This window comes from Corticium candelabrum, chromosome 13 (genome assembly GCF_963422355.1).
Source record: "Corticium candelabrum chromosome 13, ooCorCand1.1, whole genome shotgun sequence".
Classification (NCBI taxonomy): Eukaryota; Metazoa; Porifera; class Homoscleromorpha; order Homosclerophorida; family Plakinidae; genus Corticium; species Corticium candelabrum.
The window spans coordinates 4,048,054-4,062,363 of record NC_085097.1 but is presented as its reverse complement, the minus strand read 5'-3'; the positions used below and the strand labels follow the sequence as shown (position 1 = coordinate 4,062,363).

Genomic DNA, 14,310 nt, shown 5'->3' with positions numbered 1-14,310 from the left:
CATGCATTGATTAATAGCGAAAGTAGAAGTTACCTGCAAAGGTTACGTAACAATAGAAATTCCGGTTTCTTTGTGATAGAAATCATTGCCACTTCAGTCTCGATTTCTTGTAAATTAATTCGGTTTGCCAAATTATTAGGCAACATGCGCGGTTTCGGTGAACACGAAATTGAGGGTCAGACAGGAGCTGTTTTCGAAATTTGCGGTGCGACAAAGTCCGACAAGAAAACCGTCCTAATATATTGACGCACATACTTTGTAAACACAAACTATTTTGATTTTATAGCGTAAAACTTTTGATGCACATTATTAGTATTTTCCTGTACTCATGCGGTACTAACATTTTTAAATTTAATTAAATACAATTAATTTAGGCAAATTTTAAGTAATCATATTTTTAATTTTAGATTTTATTTTACTTTATTTAATTAGGCACAAATGTAGGAATAAATATTATTAAATGTGAAACGTTTGATGCACATGTGTATTATTTACATGTAAGGTGCTAAAGTTTTTAAATTTAATTTAATCTACTTAATTTTGGCAAAATTAAAAATTAATTTTATTTTAATTTTAGATTTATTTAATTTCAATATTTAGGCACAAATTTTGGATTAAATATTATTAAAATTGAAACGTTTGATGCGCCTGTTTAGTATTTCCATGTACGCATGCAACAAAAAAAATTTAATTTAATTTAATATTGCTAAGTTTGGCTAAAATTTGATTAATTAATTTTTTTTAGGTTTCACTAAATTTTAGCTAATTTAGGTACAAATGTTGGATGAAATATTTTTAAAATATGAAACGTTTGATGCACACGTTTGGTATGAAATGTATACACGTTTGCTACTAAACAGGTTTAAATTATTTTAATCTACGTAATTTATTATATTTTAAATTAATTTTAATTTAGATACAGAGGTTGGATAAAATATTTCTAAAATGTAAAAATTTTGATGCACATGTGTATTACTTATACGTACAGGTGCGGTACTAAAGGTTTTTCATTTAATTTACTAAATTTTGTCACATTTTTAATTAATTGTTTATTAGATTTCAGCTTTATTTAATTTTAATTAATTTAGCATAAAGAGTAGATTATATATATTTAAACAGTAAACGTTTGATGCGTCTTAATTAGTATTTTTATGTACGCATGCGTACTAAAATTTTAAATTTAATTTTATCTACTTATATTTGACAAAATTTTTTGGGTAATTATTCCAATTTTAGTTAACTTAGGCACAAAGGTTAGATTAAATATTTTTAAATTGTGACACGTTTGTTGCACTTGCTTAATCATTTACGTGTGCGATATTAAAAAATTTTAAATTTAATTTAATCTAATTAATTTAAAAAATTTATAATTTAATTTTTAATTTTTATTTTATTTGATTTTAAATAATTTATTAATAACAATTGAATTAATATTTTTAAAATGTAAAACGTTTGTTGCACACGTTTAGTACTTACATGTATGTGCGCCGTACTAAAAATTTGAATTTAATTTGATTTAAAGAATTTAGGCAATCTTTTAAATTAATTTATTTTTAATTGTTAACTTTATTTAATTTAAATAATTTATTAAAACAGGATTGCAGTTAAACATTAAGAGCATTTATAAGTTTGTGTAGTTATTGGATTTACATTATAAGATAATTTATTGATCTAGCCATTGACAACAATGCTACGCCAATGTTTTAGTAAGCTTAGTCTGATGGACAATCTACTGTAAATAAAAACTTTCATAATATTTTAACAGTTATAAAGTCTGTTTACAATAAAATGTGAGTACCTCTCGGGTCAGTGTGTAGAACGTATGTCCCTCATACGGGCATTACTCGAAAGCTTCCGATTCTTTTTTACTAATTATGCACAACTTTGAATTATAGTATTCTTTAAATAGACGCATTTTTTGAAAATGGTGAGATATATCCTGAAGTCAAATCAATCAGTATATATCATGATTGCACAGTCTGTTGTTGTTGTAATTGAAATTACAAAGTTAATCAATCAACACCATAATAGAAAATGTTACTAGGCTAATGTATACATATACATCCTTTGATATTATCAGTTAGGTCAAAGTCATGCTTTTGTTTCCTCATTTTCGTCAGACGTAGATTTTTATTTAGATTTAGATTTTATTTTTATTTGGATTTGCTGATCTTTTCAATACTAATCCGATTACAGGTCGTCTAGAAGGCCGTCTAGCCCCACCCCTCTTTTATCTTTTTTCCACTTTCCATCTGATCGTTGATTGTTATGTAATAAATGTTGACCTTAGGGTACAAATTCCGAGATCACTCTTTTTATGGAAACGTTGGGATCAAATGGCCATGCCCTAATGATCGCTAATAGGTTTACGTAAGTGAATTTCCTTGTATTTACTTGATGGTCACATAATCGGATTGGTAACCAAAGTACAGTTTCAAGGTCTCCTCAACAGTTACCACAAATCAACATTATGTAGGAAGTCTTCAATGGAACCGAAATAGACATATTTGATTTTCGGTTCAGACCGTGATGTCGTTTTGCTTTTAAATATTTTGGTTTGAGCTGGTAGTGACGGCATGCTATGTTAGGACCTGACAACAGCGACGTGTATGCGCAGAATTTAATACTTCAGCCAGGCAGTGTTGTGTAGCCGTTTGCGCAATGAGACGTGCAAACAACCGTGCTAGGCAAATGGATTGGTTCCGAAATCCTGCCTTCTTGTAGCGACTGAAAAAAGACAACTTCGCGGTTATCAGCGAAATAGCAAAAACCTGAATTTTAGATTGCGACAAGGTATAGTTTGCACTTGTAAACAGGTGTGTGTGTGTGTGTGTGTGTGTGTGTGTGTGTGTGTGTGTGTGTGTGTGTCTGTGTGTGTCTGTGTGTGTGTCTGTGTGTGTGTGTGTGTGTGTGTGTGTCGGTGTGTGTGTGTGTGTGTGTGTGTGTGTGTGTGTGTGTGTGTGTGTCGGTGTGTGTGTGTGTGTGTGTGTGTGTGTGTGTGTGTGTGTGTGTGTCTGTGTCTGTGTCTGTGTCTGTGTCTGTGTCTGTGTCTGTGTCTGTGTCTGTGTCTGTGTCTGTGTCTGTGTCTGTGTCTGTGTCTGTGTCTGTGTCTGTGTCTGTGTGTGTGTGTGTGTGTGTGTGTGTGTGTGTGTGTGTGTGTGTGTGTGTGTGTGTGTGTGTGTGTGTGTGTGTGTGTGGCGCACGTGTGCATGAGTATACTTTCTACTGTGAGAATGTTTCAAGCGCCGCAACTAAAAGTCGAAACAGATTAAATTTTTCTATCTATTTTGAAGAGTCACTATCTGCAATAACGCGAGCAGTAAGCCAGGCATGCATGCAACGAAACAACAAAGACGTACAACAAGTCAAACGCCTAGGCATCGCATCAACTACAGTCAGCGTTTGCGCTTCTCCATCATTAGGAAATTCTTCACCGTCTTCTCTCCGTAGATCAACTTTGCCGTAAATAACTTGAGATCGGTCCAGTCGCTGGACGACCAAGGGATTTCCTGCAATACACCAAAACAAACGTCAAAGTTTCAAACTGTAGAATCTTTGGTCTAAGAATGTTAGTTCTTGTGGCAAAATAATTGTACTCTAAGTTTTGCAAAACTTAAGCCTTTACTGATTACAAAATTCAGAGAAACCAAACGGCAAATTGATTCACTTGACATAAAATTTGTTTTTGATTTACTTTATTTATTTCGGACGGTTCGTCACTTGCCAATGGAGTACAAGATGCATCTTCTGTCAACTTCAGTATCTATACGCAAATTACAAAATAATCACAATCTGCGTGCAAACGTACCACATATTTTTATCCCAAAAGATGTTTTCTTACAAAATTGCAGATTTGTGGAAACAATTCAGCTACTTTCTTCTGCAGAAATTTCAGGTCTTGTACAAGATCTTCAGCCGAATAGGTTTTGAGATCGACACTGTCCGAAAGGTTGACTTTTAAAAGCTCAACGTGACGAGACCCCACGGTCTTGTGAAGACGCTGAATGTCCTCTTGCAAAATCATTCTTCCTACGCACGCCTATATACACACACTTTTATAATACACATTTGATAAGCGTTTCTAGTGTTAAAATATACTAAAACATTTGCTAAAATTGTAATAGTAGATAGACATGTACTTCGGTGTTATCGTAACGTTTTGTTGTTGGAGACAGTCTTCTCCGAAAGTTTATGCCAACACTAGCTCCGAATGCTTTGCTGCCGGTGTTGTATCCGGCTCCCACATTGACGTTGTTGTGAAAGTTGGCGTTTGCTCCGATGTTCAATCCTCCGCCTGCGCTGTTGTAATTGGCGCCAAGACCGTACGTGTTGCCTCCCGATTTGTGGTCTAGTCCCACGCCTGCTTGCCAGTTGTGGCTAGCACCGTTGTAACTGCCTCCGATATTGAAGCCTCGGCGATGAGTGACAGGTTTAGGGTAAGAGTCGCCTTTGGATTTGGCTTGTGTTTCATCCCAAAGAAATTTCTTAAATTGCTGATTAGAAACAACACTGCCGGTGGCAAGGATGATAAAAGTGAACAAATGGAGAAAGATAAGCATTTCGACAGTGACTGTAGTGATGGTTGTAATCGACTGAAGGGCTGCCAATGGTGTGTAGTGCTGACATAGTGGATGTACAGACAAGTTGTTATGAAAACTAAGTTTTCGACTGGTTGATAAATAGTGAAAATTATATTTTACATTGTTGAAAATTTTTTAGGTGCTACCCATAAAAGTGAATGGTGCTATCTAGTTGTCGAAACGAGATCGAAAATGAATGTGTTGATTGTAACTCTTAACACATTAGAATGCATCAACGACTGAAACCAACCCTATCTATGTATTTATGTGTATAAATTTTGCAAAGCAGTAGCAATTACGTTAGCTCTCACTTTTTACCCTCTTGTAGTGACGATTGACAAGCTGTCTGTGCTTAGACAAAAGCCCGACGCAAATGAATTCAAGGAAATATACCCACGCCTCCAAAACGAGTGTCACACATCACACGTTTATCCTGACCACGCCTTATCTCGTGCCATTCGTCAAAACGCTTACAATGTAGGTAAAACTTCCTTGTTCCGGAGTGACCTGATGATACGTCTTATCTTATAATTATGCAGCGAAAGTGATCAGACGAAACTGCAATACAGAAAAAGGCTTACGTTAGAGATACACCTGCATGATGGTCTCTTTCCTTTCAGAGTAGCAATTCTATTACAGGTTTTGGTAAAGTCAGAGTTTGATTTGCATTTCATTTAGCCACAATGAAGGCTTGTCGTGCACTTGATCTGAGTACGATCACTCTGCTATTGACATCTGTGTTCCAGTCTGTCTGGAGTCTCTCATCAAGAGTGTCCAGTGCAGTGTGCACGTCCAACGCAACTGCATCTCACGATTTACGAAATTATGTGTTGCATCGCCGTGCCACACTTGCAGGAGAAAACAAGAGTTTCTCTACTGATCAATATGCTTTCCAGGAGGAGACCCATTTTAGGGGTTCATACGATTTCAGACGCGAATCGATACCACGCGTCCACGCCTATGATACTTCTCTTTTGTTGTCATACATGAAAAACAGAGTAAGACAAATTTTAACTCAAACGTTTTAATAAATAAATAAAATTCTTTATTAATATTTTTTAGAAACCAGTTGTTATTACTGGAGCCAATGTTCTCGGTCCTGCCCAAACAGTCTGGGATTTTGAGTATTTAAAAGACAATATCAAGAGTCCTAATTTGACTGTGCACATATCAGAGACTCGTCGTTTCCTGTATTTTGAAGAACAGAGGAATACTGGGGCGTATAGCTGGGATCCGCCTCATCGCAAACGCTTTATGAGTTTCTCTGAATTTGGTGAAATTGTCAAGCAATTGGAACTATCGCCAACGAATAACACAAAGGTCTATCTTCAGGTACTAAAATAATTACAGAAAGACTTAAGCAAAAAATTAAATATAGATTTAGTATTACATATAATAAATTTTAGTAATTTACTGTCAAAATCTAGCATTACTTATTAAGTGTACACAATCTATTAAACAACAAAAAGCTCTACGTACCTAGTTGTTTCGTTTTACTACGTGCATGTCAAATATATTGAAATTGCGATATCGTAAACTATTCTTAGTGTTTCCTGCCTTCTTTGAAGATGATGACGTTATGACAATCAATTAATTAATGTGCAATCTTCTTATAAGCACGCAAATATATGTCTACATGTATAGATTCTTAATATTAAAAAATATTTTTATAACTCATTTAATTGAGAAATTTTGACAATAGAAAATGAAACAGTTATTGTTATATATAAATATAAAAATATAATATAACAATATCATGTATATATTATATAATATTATAATAATTTTGTTATTATTAGACTTTCGCCACTTAGGTATACGAGGTATTTAAAAAAATTATATTATCATATATTAAAATACATTACACGTTATATTATTATTTGTTTATAAAAATATTTTTAACAATACTAACAATAATATTTTTAATGTAAATCTTACACTGCCTCTCTCTTTCTTTCTATCTCTCTCTCTCTCTCTCTCTCTCACACACACACACACACACACACACACACACACACACACACACACACACGCACGCACACACACACACGCGCCCCCGCGCACGCACAAGTACACGCACAAACGCTCGTAGCTTAGTCTCCCTTACTAGTAACAAATAATAATGTTATAAATTTTCTTTGCACTGCAGATGCAGTTAAATAATAATGCGCGTGTTTAGACGGCGTTGAAATTAGCCGATTTGTCAGACGAGATGCAAGATTACCTATTTCAGTTCAACTATCTGTGGCTCAATTCACTAGCACACAAGTTGCAGTGGGGAGACATCGACACCAATCTTTTGCTAGTGGGCATGCCGGAAGTCGTAACTCCAGCTCATTACGACGGAATGGAAAACCTATTTACACAAGTACAGTAGATATCTATATATGTAAATAATTAATAACTTTTTGATTAATTTTAATTTTCAAATTTAGGTATTAGGGCAGAAGAGGTGTATACTGTTTAATCCACTTCAGTACAGGAATCTTTACCCACATCCTGTTCATCACCCTCACGATCGTCAAACGCAAGTGCGCAAGCGTTTTCCCAAGATGAGTAACAAGAATATTAATTTTTGAATTTTAATTAGATAAATTTTGACGCTCCGGATTACAATAAGTTTCCGCGATTTCGCGATGCAGTGGGATACGAAGCAATAGTGAGACCAGGTGACCTTCTCTATATTCCACTCAACTGGTGGCATTACATCGAATCAAATTCAGACAGGTGAGAATAAAATTCTAGATATTTTATTGCAGGTATTATTAAATTTGTAATACATTGCATTCATTAAAACTACATAGAGACTGAATGTAGAACACATTGCAAAACACAACCATAATTAATTAATAAATTTTTTTTAACATTTACTGTCTATGTCAATTTTACTGTATTGCAACGAGTTTCAATTTGTCTTATTTTTAAATCTAAATCTATTTCTTAAATTAATATTAATTAAACAAAACAATAAATAATAAAAATTTAAATTTTTTTACTTTTTTTAGTATGACAATTTCCATAAACTTTTGGTTTTCTGCTGATTTGGATACGTCCGAAGACAATGACACAATAACTCCACAGACAGAGAATAACGAGGCCAGTGAAGAGGAACTGCTACAACTCATGAGAGAAATCGAAAACTCGGTAGGAGAGAAATTGAAGGACAAAAAACAAGTACTGTGCACTTTGAAATTTAGACAAAATCTGATGACACATTAAATTTTTTTCAATTGACAATTGATTTTTAGGTCAAAGAATTTCTCTTGGATATAATTGACGGACGATTCGATTCTTTAGAGTGAAGTAGAAGACGCGTAACAAAATGTAAACAAACTGCCTGCTGCTATAGATGTTATGTTAATTGACGAAAAAGTTACTTGTACGTATATGTTGTAGTTATACATGTCGCGGATGCGCGGTTACCAATAATCTATGTAATCTTAGAATAACATTTGGTGATTGTATTTGTGTTGCCGTTGTATTTTGGTGATTGTATTGTTATTATTATTAAATAATAATTTGGTAATTGTATTGTGTTGCCGTTCAACGTAAAAATCTCTATCATAGTCTACAATTATTGCCTTACCCGTTACATCAGGAATTGTAATTGTAGGCATGCGCATAATTTTACAAATTATTATTTATTTAAACAGCATTGCATCTAATTGGCTAACGTTATTGTGAATGTAATTGCAAAAGTTACTGTGTGTGTGTGTGTGTGTGTGTGTGTGTGTGTGTGTGTGTGTGTGTGTGTGTGTGTGTGTGTGTGTGTGTGTGTGAGTGTGTGTGTGTGTGTGTGTGTGTGTGTGTGTGTGTGTGTGTGTGTGTGTGTGTATTTATTGTGACTGTTAATGTTAATTTTATTGTCATTATCATTAATTAATCATTAGCTTGTTGTTAGAATTTATAATTCTTTAAAAACACAGAAATGCGTCGATGTTATCAAAGACAATTAACTAAATATCATCAATGTCCCACACTACTTCGATTTCAGCACATTCACATGCGTGACAACTGGTATAACTCTGCACGGAGCGTGCTTGTTATCCGTGTTAGTTCTCAATTCTGTAGAGCTTTTATAATTGCACCACTTGCAGTTAGCTATTGAGTGGAGGCGACTATCATGCTTTCGCTGAGTCGTAGCATCTTTCGATCCAATGATAATTCGTCGTAGCTAGAGATTGATCTTGTACGTCTCTTGGATATGACCTGTATGTAAAGCGACATATGTCTACAGTGACTGGATCCAGAAGAAATCAGCGTTAGCTAATTAGCGTTTTCTATGAATCTTTCTTGCAAGACGACATCGATTGTTCATCATCAGTCCCATACTTTCAGCTAAAACATATTGCTCTCTTGAAGAATGCAGATGACATTTGGTTCTGTGCAATGGTGCATGCAGGGCCTATGAAAACTTTGCTTGGCTTCTTGAACAACGATGATTTGTACAACTCTAGCCTGAACTTTCTCAGTTTGACGACGGTTTGACCTTATTAACGTTTTTGCTAGAGATATGAAATCTCGGTTTCTCCATCATAATGCGCGGGATTGTTACGTCACTTGGTAGTGGTGTCTCAAGAGACTGTAGCTCAAGGAATTTCCGAAAGTGATTCAAGGCGATGGGCTATTTTTGCGTCAACTACTCTTTGCGTCCCAAAAGGACTGCTGATTATCTCAACGAATTCGCCGAGCTTGACACACGCTTACAAACATAGGTACATAGGGACATAAAGACATACCGAAAGACAGACCGAAAGTCATTTCAGCCCGTTAAGAGTGAGCTTCTTGTGAAGCAGTCCACCACTTAATTTGGTGTCTTTCTTTACGCTCGTAGCCTAACTATTAAAATGGCTGTGTTCTACTCGCTTTAGAGATACGAGCGTATACGTGCATGTACCTTGTTTGTGTGTGTGTGTGTGTGTGTGTGTGTGTGTGTGTGTGTGTGTGTGTGTGTGTGTGTGTGTGTGTGTGTGTGTGTGTGTGTGTGTGTGTGTGTGTGTAATAAAAGAGCTTTACAATTAGCCCCAGAAGTCTAGTTTAAGCGTTTACTATAAGAAAACTATCGTTAGCTATTTCTACACTCATAGTCTTCTAGAGCAACACATTCAATTCTAATTAGGTAAACACCTCAGGAAGTATGCACGTTTCTTTATGTCTCCATCACTTTTTCTTGCTTGAGCATTTGCTCCCCGTAAACAAGCATTGCAGCAAATGTCTTTATATCAATCCATTCGCTTTCTGACAAAGGATTCCCCTGTTAAACACAACCGTACAACGAGATTATTAATCAACTCAACTTGTTACTGACCTTTAACTTTTTAAAACGCTTTAATTTAATTCAACTACAACCATTGATTAATAATACTAACTAAATATAAAATTTTGTAGTTAGCAATTACTATATCTTGACTGCTTGAAAGCGAAATATGGTTTTGAGATGTAGCACAAGGTGCCTCCTTTGTCAGGTTGACCATCTAGATACGCACATGCAAAAAGAAATTGCAGTTTCACATCAATTTCATCTTTCTATATCATGCGTATCTTACCAAGTTGCAGAGTTTTGGAAAAGACTCTCTCAGTCTCATCTGAATCCATCTTAACTCTCGTAGAAGATCTTTATTCGAATACGTCTGAGGGTCGACGCCATCGGAAAGATTGACCTTCAACATCTCCATGTGACGAGACCCCACCGTCTTATGAAGAAACTGAATGTCCTCTTGCAACAACTTTCTTCCAATGAACGCCTACACGCCACCACAATTCAACGACTCAACCATTTTATAAAATGCGTTTGCATTTTGCCACAACAGCATGCACACTACATTCTATTATAACTATACGGTATACCTTGTGACTGACATACCGGTTGATATCAGGAAATATTGCTCTTCTGAAATTAGAGTTTATTCGAAAAGAAGGAGCGACGGGATAGACGTTTTCGGGAAATGGAAAGTTGCTTGCGTCGACAAGACGAAATACAGCGCTGCTTGTGACAAGAATGAAAACACTAGACAACTTTAGATGCGGTGACATTTTTAATGGCGAAGACTGAGATCGAACGACGAGCTAGTGAATAAATGATAGATCACACACATACTTCTAAATACAAATGCGCCGAAAGTTGCGATAGAATCGCATATCAAGCGTTATTTAATTGCTTTATTAAATATATCAATTACGTGTTTCTCTATTAGGTCTTAACGCATTCATATTTCAAAAAGATGTGTGATCTAGTATTTATTTATAAGCATGTTGTTTCATCCTGCATGCATGCAAAGTCCTCCATTATATAATGTCACTGTTTCAATTTTTGTATAGTGCTTACGTTCTTGCTACGAGCAGTACTGTATTCTAAGTAGAAGCCCTCCTGGCTTTACTGATGATGATTCTTTTGAAAACAATCGAGCATTTGGAACCAACTTTATGCGATTTTTGAATAGCACTGTTTTCTGATATTAATATTTATGCCAGTTACAAAGCGCCTTAGTTATAATTGTGCTGTTCTGTAGCAAACTGTGCGAACGCATTTTCTAAAATCGTTAACTGGAGCTGTTGAGTTGTGGTAGCTTGTATATCTGTATAGCTGTTGATTATGTTTGTGTGTGTGTGTGTGTGTGTGTGTGTGTGTGTGTGTGTGCGTGTGTTTGTGTTATAGCTCAGTTGGTTAGGACAGAGTCATCAGCATAATGTGGACATCCGGGACCTTGCAAGATTGCATGTTCAAGTCACAGTGATGGCGAACTATTGCATAATTTCCTTAGGCAAGAAACTCACCATAAATGCCTTTCTCGACTCAGGAGTACCTGTTCTTTGACAGAAGGACTGACAAAGCGCGGCCGTCGTGACATCAGCCACTGGGGTCCCGATGACACTTCGAGTGCACACACTGCAGGTGGCTTCACAAGCCGGTGCTCCTGTTAGTACCTGGCCCGAATCCGGGAGATTGCTAGCGCAGGCCCAGAGTTGTCCTACAAGAGCCAACCTGTTAGCTGGGGGCGTGACCAGAATCTGCCAGCTCCTAACGTCTAGTTTAGTTGTGTGTGTGTGTGTGTGTGTGTGTGTGTGTGTGTGTGTGTGTGTGTGTGTGTGTGTGTGCGTGTGTGCGTGTCTGTTTGCGTGCGTGCGTGTGTGTGTGTGTGTGTGTGTGTGTGTGTGTGTGTGTGTGTGTGCGTGCGTGTGTGTGTGTGTGTGTGTGTGTGTGTGTGTGTGTGTGTGTGTGTGTGTGTGTGTGTGTGTGTGTGTGTGTGTGTGTATTACAAAAGAACTGTTCAATTAGCTACATTATAAGTCTATTTTACGTAGGTGTTTTCTTAGATTTATTAATTAAGTTATAATCTATAGGAAAGCTATCAGCAGCTATTCATTCACATATACATAGTTTTCTAGAGCAAAAAATCTAACAGTTAAGCAGCTCAGCAAGTTTGCAGGTCTCTCTACGTCTCCATCAGTTTTCCTTGCCTGATCATTTGCTCTCCGTAAACCAGCATTGCAGCAAATGTCTTTAGATCGATCCATTCGCTAGCTGACAGAGGATTCTTCTGTTAAGCACACACGTACAACGAGATTAATTAATAAAGTCAACTCGTTACTTAAACTTTCGAACAGGCTTCTAGTCAATTGAACTACAACAATTCAAACACGCTAACAATTCATAATTATTTTGCTGTTAATTACTTGATTGGCTAGAGACGAAATGTATCGTGGTTTAGCACAAGCTACCTCCTTTGTCAGGTTGAGCATCTAGATCGTCCCATGCAAACGGAAATTGCAGTTTCACACCAAATTTTACCTTTCTGTATATTATGCGTATCTTACAAAGTTGCAGAGTTTTGGAAAAGATTCTCCTAGTCTCATTTGAAGCCATCTCATCTCTCGTCTAAGATTGCTAGTTGAGTACGTCTGAGGATCAATACCGTCGGAAAGATTGACCTTCAACATTTCCATGTGACGAGACCCCACGGTCTTATGAAGAAACTGAAGGTTCTCTTGCAACAACTTTCTTCCAATAAGGGCCTACACGACACCGTGCACAACTTAGTAACAACTCAACGATAATTTTTATATAAAATGCGTTCGTATAGTTAGCCATGCACATAACAGAACAATTCTAACTAACGTGAAGGGTATATCTACCTTGTGACTGGCATAGCGGTTGATATCAGGATATGTTGATCTTGGAAAGTTAAATTTTGGTCCAGAAGTAAAGCCGGGAGAGCTTCTGATGGGAAATGGAGAGTTGTTTGCGGAGAAATGTCGGAATGCAGTGCTGCTTGTGACAAGAGTGGCAACAATAGACAACTGTAAAAGCAGCAACATTTTATAACGGCGGAGACTGAGATCGAACGACGTGGTAGTGAAGAAATGAGAGATCGCCCAAACCTTTTGAGAGTCAGATGTGTTGAAGCCAATAGGGAAACGCCTATCAGGCGATGTGATTTGCATCTTCCGGCGAAAACTCAACATTACCAAAGTCCATTCCAACACTACTGTCTGTTTCCCGTAAGCGTGAACTCGGAAGTGAGTAATGAAGTAGAGGTCACACCAGGTGTGCTCATTACAGCACTAAGAGCTGCTCCAGTTGGACCATGTGATACCAATTACCTTAAATGGTTCCAGTTGCTGATTCATTGGTCTTGCAAAATAATTGTATAATGGTCATTGCTCCACCCGTTTGTGTTTGATATGCACAAGTACTAGCTTTCCGTTTCGTTTGTAGGAAAGGCTTAGATAATTTGATAAACAGAAATGCCAGACTTAGCGGTTTCTAACGATGCCGAGATCATCGCGAAAGTTAAAAAAAACAGCAGAGATATTGATAATTTTCAAAGTTCACACTTATGGGGAACAGACAGTAGGTGCAGTGTGGGAATTGTGAGTGTGGAGTTTGTCAGCTTGGCTGTCTAGTGGAGAGAATAGGAATTAGCGTAACTACTTTAATGACGTCTTTAAACACAATGTCAACACTCATTTACAAGCTTGTGATAGCATTCTAGAAAGCTGCAGAAATGCTACTGACAAAACTAGGTGCGGATGTCTCCTTGAGCTCTGAATTGAGTTCGCTTGTGACTCTGGAGAACTACTTGGCTCTCCAATGTTTTCTAGGGAATGCTATTAAGTTGATTACATCTACTCTTTAGCTAGAATAGAATGGGCCATGTCAGACTGGGGTGCAGTCTACATATGTAATATTCCGGAAGCTGCTCGTTCCAGCGTATTTGAGGATCTTAGAATGCACTAGTGTCTCCACCTCCTCACGTGCGTTCGGGAGGTATCAGTTCCATGTTTGTAAGTGCCCGAGATACCAAAATCTGGTAATTTTCCACACTGCACCTATTGTTAGAATGTACTTTAGCAAATAATATCGAATATCATGTATCCTGTGATGCGATTTCTCTTTCGCAATAGAAAATGCTCTAGGTAGTGAAACGCTCAACTAGAGAAAGTTCTAGTTTCCATACAGTCCAATTTATTTTTAGTACTATAAACGAGTATACGAGGTGGAACGAAACTACAGCGTACGATAACCAAATTTAGTTAATTAATTAATTATGTATTGCACCAACAAACATTCTATTACTACTGCACATGCGTGATTTGATAAAATTAAATTTTAAATCAAAATAAAATTGTCATCACCGTTTATGTAAAGTTGAAATAAACGTATAATTCAAAAGTGTATAAATGTGCCTTGCTATTCCCGATTGCTCGCGCTTACCTGATTTATATCAAC

General features: G+C 36.7%; 5 protein-coding genes across 5 annotated transcripts; 2 read left to right on the top strand and 3 right to left on the bottom strand.

The window, feature by feature from the left end:
- Positions 1 to 3,273: 3,273 nt before the first annotated feature.
- LOC134189073 (uncharacterized) lies at positions 3,274 to 4,592 on the bottom strand. Its single transcript, XM_062657302.1, has 4 exons — positions 4,140 to 4,592; positions 3,842 to 4,039; positions 3,695 to 3,763; positions 3,274 to 3,509 (listed from the first exon to the last, which is right to left on the bottom strand). Exons 1-4 carry the CDS (start codon positions 4,557 to 4,559, stop codon positions 3,396 to 3,398), a joined length of 801 nt encoding a protein of 266 aa, XP_062513286.1. The 5' UTR covers positions 4,560 to 4,592; the 3' UTR covers positions 3,274 to 3,395.
- A 662-nt stretch (positions 4,593 to 5,254) lies between these two features.
- LOC134188529 (uncharacterized) lies at positions 5,255 to 5,779 on the top strand. The gene is made up of 3 exons (XM_062656692.1): positions 5,255 to 5,578; positions 5,643 to 5,704; positions 5,755 to 5,779. The coding sequence occupies exons 1-3, from the start codon at positions 5,264 to 5,266 to the stop codon at positions 5,777 to 5,779; spliced, it is 402 nt and encodes a 133-aa protein (XP_062512676.1). The 5' UTR covers positions 5,255 to 5,263.
- Positions 5,780 to 5,781: 2 nt separating this feature from the next.
- LOC134189290 (hypoxia-inducible factor 1-alpha inhibitor-like) lies at positions 5,782 to 8,044 on the top strand. The gene is made up of 6 exons (XM_062657524.1): positions 5,782 to 5,912; positions 6,760 to 6,948; positions 7,016 to 7,111; positions 7,171 to 7,307; positions 7,586 to 7,754; positions 7,829 to 8,044. The coding sequence occupies exons 1-6, from the start codon at positions 5,835 to 5,837 to the stop codon at positions 7,880 to 7,882; spliced, it is 723 nt and encodes a 240-aa protein (XP_062513508.1). The 5' UTR covers positions 5,782 to 5,834; the 3' UTR covers positions 7,883 to 8,044.
- Positions 8,045 to 9,719: 1,675 nt separating this feature from the next.
- Positions 9,720 to 10,620, bottom strand: LOC134189309 (uncharacterized). The gene is made up of 4 exons (XM_062657542.1): positions 10,428 to 10,620; positions 10,127 to 10,324; positions 9,980 to 10,054; positions 9,720 to 9,834 (listed from the first exon to the last, which is right to left on the bottom strand). The coding sequence occupies exons 1-4, from the start codon at positions 10,611 to 10,613 to the stop codon at positions 9,730 to 9,732; spliced, it is 564 nt and encodes a 187-aa protein (XP_062513526.1). The 5' UTR covers positions 10,614 to 10,620; the 3' UTR covers positions 9,720 to 9,729.
- Positions 10,621 to 11,886: 1,266 nt separating this feature from the next.
- On the bottom strand, positions 11,887 to 13,022 carry LOC134188528 (uncharacterized). The gene is made up of 5 exons (XM_062656691.1): positions 12,960 to 13,022; positions 12,714 to 12,878; positions 12,396 to 12,593; positions 12,255 to 12,320; positions 11,887 to 12,118 (listed from the first exon to the last, which is right to left on the bottom strand). Exons 1-5 carry the CDS (start codon positions 13,020 to 13,022, stop codon positions 12,014 to 12,016), a joined length of 597 nt encoding a protein of 198 aa, XP_062512675.1. The 3' UTR covers positions 11,887 to 12,013.
- Between the last annotated feature and the right edge of the window lie 1,288 nt (positions 13,023 to 14,310).

Bases quoted from the DNA above. Each gene is read 5' to 3' on its own strand.
- LOC134189073 (XM_062657302.1), bottom strand. From the start codon at position 4,559: ATGCTTATCTTTCTCCATTTGTTCACTTTTATCATCCTTGCCACCGGC. The intron at 4,040-4,139 runs GTACATGTCTAT...GTGTGTATATAG, and splicing joins AACGTTACGATAACACCGAA to GCGTGCGTAGGAAGAATGAT. The intron at 3,764-3,841 runs GTAAGAAAACAT...ATTTGCGTATAG, and splicing joins TTCCACAAATCTGCAATTTT to ATACTGAAGTTGACAGAAGA.
- LOC134188529 (XM_062656692.1), top strand. From the start codon at position 5,264: ATGAAGGCTTGTCGTGCACTTGATCTGAGTACGATCACTCTGCTATTG. The intron at 5,579-5,642 runs GTAAGACAAATT...AATATTTTTTAG, and splicing joins TGTCATACATGAAAAACAGA to AAACCAGTTGTTATTACTGG. The intron at 5,705-5,754 runs GTATTTAAAAGA...TGCACATATCAG, and splicing joins CAAACAGTCTGGGATTTTGA to AGACTCGTCGTTTCCTGTAT.
- LOC134189290 (XM_062657524.1), top strand. From the start codon at position 5,835: ATGAGTTTCTCTGAATTTGGTGAAATTGTCAAGCAATTGGAACTATCG. The intron at 7,112-7,170 runs GTGCGCAAGCGT...AATTTTAATTAG, and splicing joins CTCACGATCGTCAAACGCAA to ATAAATTTTGACGCTCCGGA. The intron at 7,755-7,828 runs GTACTGTGCACT...ATTGATTTTTAG, and splicing joins AATTGAAGGACAAAAAACAA to GTCAAAGAATTTCTCTTGGA.
- LOC134189309 (XM_062657542.1), bottom strand. From the start codon at position 10,613: ATGTCACCGCATCTAAAGTTGTCTAGTGTTTTCATTCTTGTCACAAGC. The intron at 10,325-10,427 runs GTATACCGTATA...GGTGGCGTGTAG, and splicing joins ACCGGTATGTCAGTCACAAG to GCGTTCATTGGAAGAAAGTT. The intron at 10,055-10,126 runs GTAAGATACGCA...GTGCGTATCTAG, and splicing joins TTCCAAAACTCTGCAACTTG to ATGGTCAACCTGACAAAGGA.
- LOC134188528 (XM_062656691.1), bottom strand. From the start codon at position 13,022: ATGCAAATCACATCGCCTGATAGGCGTTTCCCTATTGGCTTCAACACA. The intron at 12,879-12,959 runs GTTTGGGCGATC...CTGCTTTTACAG, and splicing joins ACACATCTGACTCTCAAAAG to TTGTCTATTGTTGCCACTCT. The intron at 12,594-12,713 runs GTAGATATACCC...GGTGTCGTGTAG, and splicing joins ACCGCTATGCCAGTCACAAG to GCCCTTATTGGAAGAAAGTT.